At 38.8% G+C, this 15624-nt stretch overlaps 1 protein-coding gene across 1 annotated transcript in view; it reads right to left on the reverse strand.

Moving 5' to 3' along the window:
- The window catches only part of LOC106522373 (plexin-A1), a gene marked incomplete in the record, with an annotated part of 278427 nt that overhangs the window by 95963 nt on the left and 166840 nt on the right, over nt 1-15624 (reverse strand). The window contains 1 exon segment of the mRNA XM_014015353.1: nt 12921-13035. Within this exon segment, the coding sequence (XP_013870807.1) occupies nt 12921-13035 (115 nt within the window).

Genomic DNA, 15624 nt, shown 5'->3' on the forward strand with positions numbered 1-15624 from the left:
GCCCACGGACCACCAATTGATAATCACAGTTGTAGCTTATTTTGCGGCTCTGGGGACATTTTATTAGCGAGCCGAGGATCAGAAATGGCCCTTTTCATTATAAAGGTTGCAGACCCCTGACTTAGTACAACCTATTACATAATGCAACCTGTTTTCCTAAGTATCAGACATATACCAATATGTACCAAGTAAGTACATGTGATCAAGTAAGTAAGATGAGATGATAGAATAGACTTATCGGTCAGGAATTATTTTTTTATTACAATCATTTTCAAACTAGAAAACAGTTGTGAAATACCTGTTACTGTGTTAGAATTATAGACAAACTGACTTAATAAGAAAAAGGATATGAGGGGCTCAGTGTCGATGTGCATCATCTGAAGATGTGGGTTTTTAATGTTTTATGACAGTTAACTTATGACACTGTAAGCGATTACACAACAGAATACTTAAAGCTTTAGATGTATTGGTTTAAAACAGATACAGGGTATTTTTTCTATCTAAATCTCTTTCTGCTCAGTTCACACGTTCTTCACATTTGATCTTCCCTCCCCCCACGGGCCTCTACCTGCCCTGTGGTTTATTTAACCATGACGGTGCCTGCAGTCATGAACTCCAGCTGACTATAGGACGCCCTGCTGCATTTTCATATTGACTTTTCCTCCCCTCCGCAGCCTTCATGCCCTAAATCACTTCTCCTTTCTCTTACCCCCCACTTTGTTATCCACATCCTGTGGCTGTGAGACAGGGAAGAAAAATAATAAGAAATGTGCACTGGATTCGCCGAAGAAGGAGTGTGTTTCTAGAACTGCACAGGGAATCTGTCTGTAAAAGACAACAAAGAAGCAAGTTTATTCATGTTAAAGATGACAGGCGGGGGAGGGGGGCATCTGTTTAATTTGCATTTAGCTCTGACACATAAAAGGTTGTCATGCTTTTGTTTACTTTCTCTGACTTCCTAGTTGATTTTCATCCATCTAGAGTGATGTCAGAAATGAGACGAGATCCAAGATTGGCTGCTGGTTGTCACCGACGAGGCCGCCTCATGAAGGCACAGACAACCTCAGAGTATGATGGATGAGGTTGTCTGTGTGTGTTTGTCTATGTGTGTGTGTGTGTGTGTGTGTGTGTGTGAGGCGGATCACCACAGTGTGGATGGTCCCAAGGGATTAGCGTCACAGTCCAGTGAAGCATTTCAGAAAGAAGGGGGCGAGACCCCATTGACCAGGGCTCTTCTACACATAAACAGACGCGCGCACACACATACACACRCAAAAGAAAAAGACCTGATAGAAAGACTAAATGTCCCAGAAGGAAGGAAGGAAGAAGCATAATCTGTTCTGCTATGTCTAAATGCAAGACAAAAATATAGTTGGATACCCTTAGAGAATTAATCTAACATGAAGTAACAAACACACAAACACATGTTTGTTTTTATATGAGGCTGTGAAGATTCACAGTTGTTGGGTTTGTTATCTGGGTGGTTAGGCTCTGAAATACATTTATAYTTGTTTGCCAAACAATCTTCGAACTACAAAAACAACAACAAAAAAAGTGAATGTGAACAATGTAATATAATGTAAAGTAAGGATGAAGCCTCATGATGCTTATTTACATACATTTCATTGTACTCTCTTACAAAAGTTGATTTCTTTTCAACTTTCATCATCTGCAATACAAATGTTTTCCTCTTATTTGACTGATAGGTGTCAGGTTGTGAAACWTGGAAGMTCTGTGTCCGRGTCTCTGCCCTGTTCCRTGGGAGTTCCGCAGGGTAGCATACTGGGCCCATTGCTTTTCCTATTATACATAAATGACCTTCCAAAAATATTGAAGTATTCAAATATTTTAATGTATGCTGATGATACTGTTCTTTTTTGTCTAATTTCAATATTGAATCTATTAATAGTCAGTTACAAGCAGATCTTCAGACATTTCATGGATTCACTTCAAGATAATCTTTTGTTTGTCAATTAATGTTAAAAAAAACTGTGTGCATGTATTTTTCCTCACCCAGGAGGCATTTCAATATAACAAATCAACTCACTTTTTTAAACAAACCCCTTGATATTGCCACTACCTACAAATATCTTGGAATTACTTTGGATTCTCATTTGACTTATCGTGATCATGTACAAGTCTTAACCACTAAGTTGAAACAGAAATTATACGTTTATTCAAAAATTAGATCCAATCTGACATCTTCTGTTTCAAATATCTATCTTCATGCCATTATACTCTCAAMCATGTCGTACTGTTTACCTGTTTGGTCTCTCACAACAAATGAAATCTTAGAACCCATGGTTAGGCTCTACAACAGGGCATACAAAATTCATTAAAAACTTCCTGGTTGGACTCATCACTGTACAGTTCTTTCATTGTCTGATGCCTTGACTTTTCAGAATTATGTTTTGTATAGTGGTATTAATTTATATTTTCAGATCTTCCAAGGTGCCAATTATGGAACTCTCTGTGCATTGTTGCCCAAATCAAATTCTGGAAGTGGTCATTCACCTAGATCTGTTACAAAAGGACAACTGATATTACCAACTTTTAAAAACTGTTACGGCCAGAGGTCTTTCTTCTATGTTTATACTAAAGCATGGAATGACATTCCTCAAAACACAAAGTCCATTTCAAAACTACAGCCCTTTAAGAAGAATCTTGTCTGCCATCTGCTGGACACTTTTTGTTGTGCTCATATTTAGCCGTCCTTTTTTGCAAATGCTGCCTTCCTGAAATTTGGTATGCTTGTTTGTCTTTGTGTCTATGGTGTATAATGATGTGATTGTGATGCTGTATTTCTGAGTRTTTTATGTGCTGCAGAACAGAAACCTGCTGTAAAACAGCAATTATGCTGAGTCAGGCTTGATTTTTAGWAATCTTTTCCTGTTAAATAAATAAATCAAATCAAATCAATTTACAAAAATAAACTTAAAATAGCCAATAAGAGCACGGCAACTAAAAACCATTAAGAGGCTAAAACAGCTGAGCCTGTGTTTCTGATAAATTATCAGTTTTATCAATCATAAAAAGGTATTGCATCTTCTGAGACTAAACTATACTGAACTCATCACGTCTCTGTTAGAATGGCAGTGACCTGTGCATTATCTCTGATGGACATATGTGATTGTGTATCTCTTGGGATGCTATCAACTTTGGATGGTCAAAGAGAGGGATGTAGATGATAAGCATCAGCCAGCAGATCAATAGCAACCTCTAAAAAAACCCTGTTTGTGTGTATGTGTGTGTGTATGTGTGTGTGTGTGGCTCTGAGGGTAGCAAAGTGGATGCATGACGGACAATAAGAAGTTACAAAGAACTTTGTTCACTRAGAACGGTTCTTTGCTCTTTGCCTGCAGGATCAAAATCTGATGAACTTTGATTTATGCTAATAGTGGAAAATGACAAAGTAAGTGCTCCTTCTCACATGGGAGCCTTTCCATAACGGGCTCATAACCCATTTTAAATCGTGACCTAGTAAAAAATAAAATAAAATAAAAAATTTGAAACTTCTGTGACCCACCTAAAAATCAGCTAACCTTTCAAAGTCAACAGAAAAAGCCATTGACAAGCTTTTATTACCAAATGAAAAGAAGTTTATATGTACCATCCCTTTAGTTTAGCATTGAAGAATTTTAAATACACCACAGTATTGTAGAGTAAAATAACTTTTAAAAGTAGTTGCTCTTGTTAGCAAAGCGTGTTTCAACTTGTATTCTAAATTTGTGACTCATCCTCTGTGCTTCATTTCAACAAGTTAACTTTTCATCAATGTTGTTCAAATATACCGAGTTCCCAGTCGTAGTCTCAGGTGGAAAGAGGGCAGGCACTTGATTGCAGCAGACTGAGAACTCTTCTGTTCAATAAAAGGCACTTTGAACTGTGTTGGAAGCCTTTTGGAGTGTCCACCCACTCCTTGCAGCCCTTTACTGTAGGGAATAGGAAGCAAGATGGTTGAAGCTGTAAAAAAAAATCTATATATATATTTAAAAAATAAAAGACTTCATACCATTATGTTCGGTAGTGCAGATTTATTCATAAAAGCCCAACTTCATTATGGGTCTTATTCAGGATATATTTTTTTGATATTTTACTTTTTTTTAAAAAAGTTTCTAAATTGGTTAGTGAGAGCAAGTTATTACCATTTCTTATTATCCTTTTGAAAGCACAACTGTTGCTTTCTGAGGAGGTAGATGGTTTGAATGCCACACGCCTAATTGAGCTATATGTACACAATTAGTTGGCTGAATAATGTGCAACAAAAAAAACCTGGCAAGATTTCTCTGAACTAAACAWATTTATGCATTTATCTATCAAACTAGGGGTATCTGGAGCATTAAACCCCAATCAGTGCAAAAAACATCTAAACGTGCCAGTGCTGGCTGACCATAAACCACAATTTGTGAAAACCAAAACCAGTGCTGAGTATTTACATTTTCTTCYATCATAAAATAATTCACTCTGTGAACATACTGTATCTTGAGTATTTTTAGATTCATATCTGACTGCACCACTGTTTAGTTTAAGGTCAGTTTTAAGCATGAATCTGTCTTACAAAGAGTTGAAGGCCATCCATCCTTCCATCCATCCATCCATCCATCCATCCATCCATCCACCTTCTTCCTCTTATCCGGGGTCGGGTCTCGGGGGCAGCAACCTAAGCAGAGAGAGCCAGACTTCCCTCTCCCCAGCCACTTGGATCAGCTCCTCTGGAGGAATCCCAAGGCGTTCCCAGGCCAGCCAAGAAACATAGTCCCTCCAGCGTGTTCTGAGTCTTCCTCTGGTTCTCCTCCCAGTAAAATGTGCCCGGAAAACCTCACCTGGGAGGCATCCAGGAGGCATCTTAACCAGATGCCCAAGCCACCTCAACTGGCTCCTCTCTGGCTCTACTCTGAGTCCCTCCTGGAATGACCGAGCTTCTCAACCTATCGCCTTCTGGCTCAGCTCTCATTTCACCTCGACAGACCGGTACAGCGCCCGCATCACTGCAGATRCAGCAACAATCCATCTATCAATATCCCGTTCCATTCTTCCCTCATTCCTGAACAAGGCTCCAAGATACTTAAACTCCTCCACTTGAGGCAGGACCTCTTTCCCGACCCAAAGGAGGCACCCTACTCTTTTCCAGCTCAAGACCATGGTCTCGGTTTTTGGAGGYACTGATCCTCATCTCGGCCGCTTCACACTCGGCTGTGAACCGCTCCAGTGAGAGCCGGAGATCATGATCTGAAGATCACCAAGGTCACCAAAACAGATCCCTTCAACACCTCGGCAGCACATAGAAATTCTGTCCGTAAAAGTTACGRACAGAATCTGTGACAAAGGGCAACTTTGGCAAGGTTCAACTCTCACCAGAAGCCAGTCCGACTTACTACCAGCAATGTGAACCAAGTTCTGACACCATTCGTACAGGGACCTAACAGCCCGTATCAATGGGCCTGGTACTACATACTCCCGGAGTACCCGCCACAGGACTCCCCGAGGAACACGGTTGACTTTCTCCCAGTCCACAAAACGCATGTAGACTGGTTGAGCCAACTCAATCCTCCTGGACCCTGCTGAGGGTGTAGAGCTGGTCCAGTGTTAAATGACCAAGATGAAAACCACCCCATATTCCCAAATCCAATATTCAACTATCCGACGGACCCTCCTTTCCAGGACCCCTGAAAAGATTTGAAGACCATCAAGTTCAATATGCAACATCCTCAGCAGTTTTATAAATGTAACTTTAACATGCCATAATAAATGAAATCATTCACATTCATGTAATTCTTGTATTAAAATGAAATGGTGGTCATCTAAAAGCTATCTACTGTAGTGATGATGACGTTACTTGCCAAAGATAAGCTTAATGCAACGACGAGTGCGTACAGTATTTGTGGTGTCCTTGGGTAAGAAAACTACTGTATATAGAAGAAAGCCAACACTGTTGTTAAAAGTTCTCCTTCACAACATTCACCTGTTTCATGGCCATTTAATTTACCCAATGAAACATGTGGACACCATCAAAACACGTTAAAAACAAATTTTCACAAGTGATTACTTGCCAACTTTGAACAACACTGGGGTAAGGTTAAGTTTAATAAGCTTGTGGCCTTGGRGAGAAGTTAAGGTCAATAAACTTAATAAAGGTTTCCTGAAGGTCCACCTGGCTAAGTTTACAATTTGGTCTGTTAAAAGCTACAATAAAAAAGTAGAAAAAAGAARAAATGAAATAAGTATGTATAAATCCATTTTGATAACAATTTCAGTGACATTTAAGTAATTGTGATTCACGCTCTGTAATCAAAATCAAATCCTTAACAATCCAGAGTAAACCTGATACATAATCAAAAGGTGTTTTTTTTAGCAGCCTAGCTTCAAGAAAAGATTAAATCCAGGCAGTTCACATTAGATAATGATATGGAATTATTGAGTAGAAATTAAGGAGATATGAGTCATGGGTGGTGTCACGACGCTCACGTAGCCTTTCATCTCATGAATGGTTAAACAGCAGCCTCCTCCTCTGCTTTCATCAACATGCACTGTCCTTTTCTGTCTGGTAATGATGTTCCCTCCAACACAGAACTGTTCCATTCACTTTAACCAAACAATTCTTTCTACTTTTTTTCGTGTGACTTTTTAAAACCTGCCCTCCGTAAGCCATCGTTTGAGTCTTTACAAAATTTCCCAACAGCCTACAGACTTGATCAATCCCATTTCACTACACTTGTTGACAAACTGGCCTTAAGCATTTTCGATAAATGGGCTGCCCAGTCTGACATCTTTCCAGCATAATGAGACAATTAAAGTAAGCTTTCTGAGACAACTTTAACTAAAAGCAAATCTTGTTCAAACCTTTGAACCTCATCACAAAGAGAGAACGGTAAATCACACAACGAGCCATGTTAGCAATTTGTTATCCTTTTTAAAATTTTGCATTGTTGTTAAATTAATATCAAGCTTCAGGCACACTCTTCCTCAGACTTTATGTTCAGTTTAAAACAAAATACTTTTCTGTAAACCATGAGCATAGTATAGTTTTATGGTCATAGCAGAAATGCCTTTTTCTCCAACAACTAGGGCACTGCCACACTCCGGTTATGCAGATATTCCATCTTTCACTTCTCATCTCAAATGTCTCTCTCCATTAAGCATGGCAATGATCAGAGAGGCATCTGGAGATGCATCTTTAAGCTTTAATACACTCTGAATAATTAACATGTGCATGCGCATACATACACAAGGACAACCACAGACACACAGCTGAGCCTATCGATGGCAAGCGGTTCCCCCRGCCAGAGACATCCAGAGGGAGAAGGGAAGCTTGATCTGTGCCAGTTCCAGCTTCAGAGCCTCCGAGCTGGGCCACTCAGAGCTGTGTACCAACAGCCTGAGTTCCAGCAGTCTGAAACAATGAAGAGACAGCTGTAACTCTGACACCCATAGCTGAAAGACAAAAGGAGAGGGTGTCTGGCTCCTGCTAATTGACTTGTTGAGGGAATGAGGGAGCGGTTTAACAAGAGGAGAGAGCTCAGTGGACTAGAGATCAAATAGGGAGAGTGAGATGGCTGGTGAGATCCATGGCTTTTATCTAGTATTATAAGAATACGTCTGTAAAACAGTCTTCTTTTTGTTAATCAAAGATCAACTGGAGGATTAAATTCAACTGGCTAGAAGGTCCAGATGACATGACCTCTGGAGGTGTTTGGCACAGTCATTTAGCAGCTGTCGGACCCTGTGGTTTGAGTGGCATCCCATGAATAACAAAACAAATAGGGTCATGGAGACTTTAGGACTTTGGCTAATGTCTTGGGCTCCTTTGGATATTGCCGTATTTATTCATGTATAATACGATCTCATGTACTGTATTATATGACCCCCTTCCCTTTTTGACCTTAAAAAGCATAAAAAATTTAATCAAACTACCTCCAATTTCATACAGACTTCAAGATTTTTCAGCCTTTGCAGTCTTTATACATATCAGTAAAATGATCATTGGACTGTTCATTTTATTTTAACAACATATGTACTAAAAGCTATTTTGACAACAAATACTATATATCAGCGGTAGCAGCATCATATGAATTCTGGCATTTTACACATAGTCCACCAGGAGGCGCCAACACAAAAGTCAGAGACTTCACATGAGATTTGGACCATCTTCTGGGGCAAAAGCAGATTACTTCCTACTCGCGAGCACCCCCTCTGGTGGGGAAACTTTTTTCAGGGATACAAACTTTTTCAGAACACCGGCAGACGGCAGCCATTACAGACAAACATGTGTTTGTTGTTGTTCCAGCAGCGGCCCGGTCACACGCTAATGTCATTAGTTCATTTTTTTTTCCGGACTCATGCATTTTGTGAATGAAGTCGATATTTCAGTTAAAATACATAAGTAAAAATATTTATCCGAGTCTAATACTACCCCCAACTTTATGGATGATTTTATGGATTAAATTTTACATATTTGAATTAATATGGTAGTTAAATGCATTTTGAAGCAGTTCAAGCTGTGTGTCTGAGCATAATATTCTGCCACCGAGGCCAAAACACTCTTAGTGAGAATGCTTGGCTGACTGGGTGTGCTTGGACTGCCACACTGTGAAACTGTTAAAGAAGGTTCAAATTGCCAAAAATGCCCTTGCAGAACATAACATGAAATAACCAGTGTTATTAACTCCTCATGCCAGTTGTTTTAATGGCTGATCACCGTRCGCATTCATGTGTGCTCCTGTCTGCTTCAGCAGTTTGGTGACTAGATAGGAACATATGACCATCTGACCAGCTCCATCATCAAGCTGATGCATTTGCTAATTAGCAGCACAAAAGCCTTCGCTGATCTACGTATCTATATTCACCTTGTGTACATCTGGAGCTTAAAACAGCTTACTAATGATAATTAATGAGGCAAAGCTACGAAGCTGCTACTTAACACCTCAGTGCAGCAGCGATGTATCATGGGCCTACTGTCTTCCACGAAGAGTAAGGAGGTCAAGCTACTCAAAGAATTAAAAAAAAGAAGTGTAAAAGACAGAGAATATGAAGGATGAAAGGGGGTGAATTTAAGAAAAGGGGAAAGGACAGAAGAAAAAAAACAGAATGAGAAGTGATGAAATAAGAAAGCAACAGTAAGAGCAACGCAACGAACGACAATGAGAAGGAAAGATGGATCGTACCCGAGGCCTGTCTTAGCGGGTGAGTTGCATTTTCACATTCTGAAAAGGTCAACGCCTCAGTGGTTAACTAAACTGTTTCAGAGCGGCTGATGCAGAACAAGCTCCGGCTCATAAGGAGCATTTCTTTTGACAGATTTGGATGACTTCACTCATGCAGTGTTTTGATGAATACAACAAGCTGGGAGAAATATGCATCGCCACACCACGATTTTAACAAACATAAATAAGTAGGGAGCAAAAACAAACAATAAAAAGGAGGCTGTAAAATTAACATATTCAATGGTGTAGGTGCCGAAACACTTAAAAACTTTGAAAATGATAACTTGCAACTCGTTTGGACAAAAAAATACCACTACAGTAAAAAAGGCAACAATGGTAACTAACCCATAAACAAGGATTTTAGGCTCTTTGGGTTATCGCTAGCCTGGTAAAAACCAGACCCTTGTCCTTCACTTTACTTCATACGAGGGTCTGGACTGTATGTCGATGGGAAGGAGGCTAAGCTAAGAAGCTAACCGGAAATCGCGTGTGTTGTAAACAACCCTACTGAGATGAGAAATATACCGAGCCAAACGAGACGACTGTAAATGAGAGCTGCTGCTTTGTCAGACAAATTTAATTTAATTTGGAAGCCTTATCAACACGGACTGGCTTCATTCACTTCCTACACTGCCATTGCTAACTAACTAGCCGACATTGCGCAGAAAATCGACGTCTGTCAAAACTCCGCCTTCTGTTTGCTGATTGGCCCAGGTAAAATAAACTACAAGCAGACACTGCGCAGAAAATCAACGTTCTGTTCTCTGATTGGATCGGCTAAAAATCTGCCAGCGAAATCCTCGTCTATGGGAGAAATCCCAGACGAAGCAGTGAAGGGAAACTAGAGTTGAGCGGAACTGCGTAGGAAGGCAAGGGCCAGGCTAGGTTATCGCAGTCCTGCAAACTGGTTTATGACATAAATGAAAAAAAAACCTCCAACTTTARAAAGTTATCACAGCATCAATTCCTTATTTTGTTTGTTTGATTTGGATACCAAACTTAGCATGTAAGCGTGACCATTACAAGTCTTTTCTAAACATCATGAACAAATTTTGAGAACAAAAGTACTTTTAAATTTTCAAATAGGTTTACTGTTTTATTTTAGATTTCTTCAAATTCAAAACATATTTAAAAGGCATTGAATGTAAAACCATACAAACAAGCACTCCCAGGTAATAATTAGGAATCGGCCTCACAGATTGTTGCTAATAATGGGATTGATGCTGTTTATGCCGTACAAAAAATAAACAAACACACACAAATAAACAAAACTAAGTCTGGTCCCTTCAAAGCTCATATCAAGGGAGGTTATTTGGCAGTCACTTTGTCTTTGCCGTCAATCATGTACTGCATTAAATCATTTGTGGGACATGAAATATGCTAAGTGGAAAGCTACAACATACAAAATGAATGAGCACCTTAATTAACAAGCAGGCAGAATGCAATCAGTAACAGAATAAGCAGGGAGGCTTGTAGACAGAAATGAAAAATAAAGCAAACAAACCTGTTTTTCTATTACATTTTTCACTGTTTTTTTTTTTTAATATTCTCCGATATTTCCCATTTCCTTGAATCTAAATGAAGTTATCTGAACCCACCCCCAGGGCCAAGTCGCGGCCCAGTCGGCTTTACCAGCCCAATGCTGGGATTCGCCGGAGCGTGGCAAATTTGTTTGTCTCTGCGTTTGTTTGTGCTTGTGTTTGTTTCTCTCATTGTTTGTGTTTATATGCCTTTCCGTTGATGGCCTTCTCAAGTGTTTCTCCGACTCTGGCAATTTTCTGCCTGGTCGCCCCTAATGTGCTTCTCTGTTTATCTGCTGTCACAAAAGAGCTGATTTATATATATTTACAAATCCAGGAAGTGACAGTAGAGAATTATGCTTACCTTAAAAGCGCAAAAAAATAAAAATAAAAAACTAGTTATCTGTTTACACGCTCAAAGAAGGAAAAAAATGTGATATTTTGTGGTTTACCAATGCCACACATTCACAGATGCTATGAATTTTATCAGATATGAAGTGAAGTCAGCCTCAAGAAATATGACAAATGCCTTTGGGAATATAACCAGTGTAGTGTGAATTCAATCACTTTGGCAACTGACTGCTAATGACACAGGGGGAAACTTTTTTCAGGCAGCAGTGATGGGCAATATTGCCTTCAGCAGGGGCTACGAACTGGCAAATTGGAACAAAATCGAGACTAGAGGAGATAAATGTGTGACAAAACTACTGCAGTTGGCTAAGGCGAGCATATGCATGGCCCCGAAATAGTATCTATTCAATGATTGAAAAAAATAACCATAAGGATACATCCAAACGCATGCATCTGAAGCCTGAAGCTGTCTCTTCAATGTCTGCCGTGTCAATAACAATAATCCATGGAAGAATGTGGCACAAGTACGACTGTCTGTGTGTCTATTAAAATTCAWCAAACTCCCTCCTGACATTCAAAGTGTCTTTGTAACCATGGCAACGTCTGCATCSAAAGGATGTTTTTAAGGCGAAAAATAAAAAAAAGAAGACAATAACAATAATAACCAGTGAATTGATGTTGCTTTTAAAACAAATCGGCATACGTCAGGCTGATCTGTTCACAAACGAGTGCCCTTCAAAACCTTATTTTTTGTTGCTTTATTGCTTCTCTCTACACTTTTAACTCCTTTAAACCCAAGCCAGTTTTTATTGGTTTACAGTCACAATGCAGATATTTCATACCTTTTGTTTGGTTTTACAGATAYGTTTTATAACACATCAATAGAATCTGCTAAACATAAAACCAGGAAATGGGCGCACAAAGTTACATATTTGTATTCTGATTGAACTCCTCCATCGGCTCAGGTTTTAGCTTTTGTAAAGAATAGATGAAGCAACCATAGGGGGAAACACACACACACACACACACACAAACAAAAATCACAACAAAATCAGCAAGAGAACAAACAAGTTAGAGTGTTTGCATGAAAAAAGTACTTAATAATTAGGAAATACTAAAAAAAAAAGGTGACAAAAAGAATTAGTGAGAACAACACAAACTGTTTGGAGTTAAATTAAGCACCTTTCTTAGTTAAAAATATAGAAACAGTGGGTAAAGCTTATTCTTTACTTTCTTTAATACATCTGAAGGACACCTAACTTTTGGTATTAAGCCATGGTGATAGAGATCGACACTGACAGAGGGTAAGTAAAAACGAATCAGCTCATGGAAGGATACGGGTTTTCATGCAAATATAACATTTGGATGCTTCCATTTGCACACTCATTCACTCCAACTTGTTTATAAGTGARTAAATCTAGTGCTCCTTAGAGTGCAAAAGCTGCCACTGGGCCACTCACAGCACCRCTCATTCATCTACTCCCATACAAACAGCCTGTAATGCTGTACAGGACCCAGCTGCATCCTTGGAATACTATGCAGCCATACATTTTTGCATGTGTATTTGTACGTGCCATATCCTCATGAATGTTCTCACATTATTTTAAATGACCATTTATGAATCCTTGTGTATTTTGTAGAGCATAAAAGGACGATATGTTTACATAAAGCCACATATATCACCCTCAAAAGGTTCTGCGCAGTTGCATCAACTTGAATCTTGGTAAAACCCCAATATGCAGTCATCTGAGTTATCGCTTTGTTTRATGTTTAAATGAGGACAAGCCTCTTCAGTACCTGTGTGTTCATCATCATGTTTTTAAATTTGTGTGCGTGCTCGGCCCCTCACCTGCGATGTGTTGACTCGTCCCTCCTGGAAGGAGCAGTCGTTGGCATCCTGTGTGCACATGTGGCGATATTTGCACCAGTGGCAGGGGAAGTTGGCATTAACACAAGACAGGCACCTGGACGCGAAGGAGAATAAGAGAGAAAGTTTACTGGGTTATATTTTAATGCAACAAGAGACAAAAATGACTTTWATTAGATTAACGGGTAGTTTAATCATTTTTAAATGATGTTTGYCAATGAGTCTATAATTGGCAGAAAGGTATGTGCCTTGTTAGTAGGTCTGCACAACGTTAGGAAAACCTGTGATGTGCGATAACAGTGCTTAATACTGGGATGACGATATGATTTGCGATAAATAAACAAACACAAATATGTAATGTTGATGTATTTCTSTTCTGGGTTCAAAGCAAAAAAACAACAAAAAAAACTTTTAGATTCCGGCATGAATTTTTTTAAAATATGAAGAGATCCGTTCAATTGACCAAATAAATGCAAACTTTTATTGCAGTTTAATGTAGTTTATACAGTTTTTTGCAATATGTCTATTGCACAGGCTGTTATCTACGGAGCCCGCGAAAGGACATGGGGGTATTTTTTTCTTTTGTATTACCTCGCAATTTTTTTTTTTGCATTCCCATGCAAAAGTTTGATTTGTATATGAACTGAATTAAATCAGACTTTTATTTTGAAATATCCAGTTACCAAAACAGGATGTGTCGCCACAAGTTTGTGAAATTGACATTGATGTTGCGTGGCTGCACTGTGTTAAAATATCAGCATATGACATACTTCCATGCGTGGCTGTGTGAWATATTCTTTCTGAAGCTGAATTAAAGCAGTAGGCTAACTCGCTAATGGTGAACATGTGAGTTTGTTAATAAACCGGCAGGCACAACAGTGATAAACTACTTGTGCGAGGGAACGCAAAAGGTATTGCGAGGTAACGCAAAAGAAAAAAATCCCCCATGTCCCCTCGCGGGCTCAGTAGTCACCGCCATGATGATAAATTTTCGATATTTTGTGCAGCCCTACTTACTCGCTATAAAAAAATTCTCTGTCCAGGCTAGACTAATGGCCAAATTATTACTTTGTTTTTGTTAGTTTTGTTTTTCAAGCTTATGAAATGTTGTTTTCCCAAAAAACATACTGTGAGAAAGAATACAACATTTGCTAATATTAAACCATAACTTTTGCATTGTTCCGTTTGTTTAGTTTGCTATTATTCAACGAAACACCATCCGTGTTGTGCTCTGTGCACAGCTCCTGTATGAACCATTGGGGCTGAGGATGCAAATGTATTCTATCAATGTGTTCAGTGTGTCCAAAAGCGTACTTGACATCTGGCAGACAAAAACATAAAAATGCTTAAAATGTGACAAAAGGGCCATATTAGCTACATTTGTGCGTGTGTTTTGTGTTTTTCAAAATAAAACTAAACTCTTACACTTCAAATTAGCACTGGACAAAGTTGAATCACAAAGTCTACACAACTACAGTGTGCAATAAAGAAAATAAAGTGACAAAAAAAAATAATGATCATATTTATGCTAAAGTAAACCCAGCTAGACTGACTTAAAATTCTTTTAGACCATGCACAATAAGCTCAAGAGAACTTCTGTCAACAAAGTTAAGAGGAGTGTGGAAACAGATCAAAAGGAAAACCTTCAACTTGCGGGTGTACATCACACTATGACAGCATCAGCACAGTCGCACACATCAAATGTTTATGACTAAATCTCTAGAAATCACGTTGGGATGACAAGTGTAACTATGGCCTTTTGCATTAAGATTTTATTTCAGCTGTCAGCGAGGCCAAGGCGGCTGCCGAAAACAGCTGAGAGGGAGAGCAGTCGTAGTCAAAGCAGCACTCCTTCCTTCTTATTCTCCATGCTTGGAGGCTTAGAGAGAACTAAGCTGGCAGACCAAGATAAGCCTGGTTTTTATATAACAATTTTTTTGTCATTTTTATTCATTCTGAGTTGAGGAGGCAAAATGAATACATACACATTCAATCATGGATTACAGACAAAAACAAGGATATCACTGAGGCCAGAATGATGGAATAGAAGGAAACATTGTCCACAAATGCAATGGCTAGTTGCAACGTTTTATATTTGCTTAATGTAAGAAGTTTACAGACAGTAGCTCCTCAGTTTATAATAGGAAAGAGAGAAACAAAAAGTTGTGATCAAAGTTTTTGGTTCATTCACTTTTTTTTTACACACTTTTTATTTTAAGTAAAGTGCTAGAATAAATTATATTGTTTTCATTTGAAGTCACATGAGCAAACATTTGTGATTTTTGGACATCCAACACAATCAGCACGATCAACTTCAAAGAATGTATTAAAGGGATCCACGATTAGTTGTAACATTAAACTTTATTTGATAAACATTAACTGTAAAATAAAGACTTTAAAAATACTGTAGGCTGTTTAGTTTTTATGACTTTTAAACAAAAATTTAAAAAAATAAATTACACGGACGGAGCCATTATATTTAAACGCAAAGCATTCTGGGTAAACGATGGCCTCAACAGGTCTTTGGTGCGAGGCTGCTAGCGAGCTATATCCACAGGACCTCAGTTTAGCCTGTTAATTTGTCGCACTTGTGCCGAGCTAATACATGTAAGGCAATATAGCGTTGGCGCTAAAGCTAAATGGCTAAGCTGAGGTTCTTCTTCCATGAAGCAGCTCTGTTGTCCTC

Source organism: Austrofundulus limnaeus, unplaced genomic scaffold, assembly GCF_001266775.1.
Source record: "Austrofundulus limnaeus strain Quisiro unplaced genomic scaffold, Austrofundulus_limnaeus-1.0 Scaffold128, whole genome shotgun sequence".
Lineage (NCBI taxonomy): Eukaryota > Metazoa > Chordata > Actinopteri > Cyprinodontiformes > Rivulidae > Austrofundulus > Austrofundulus limnaeus.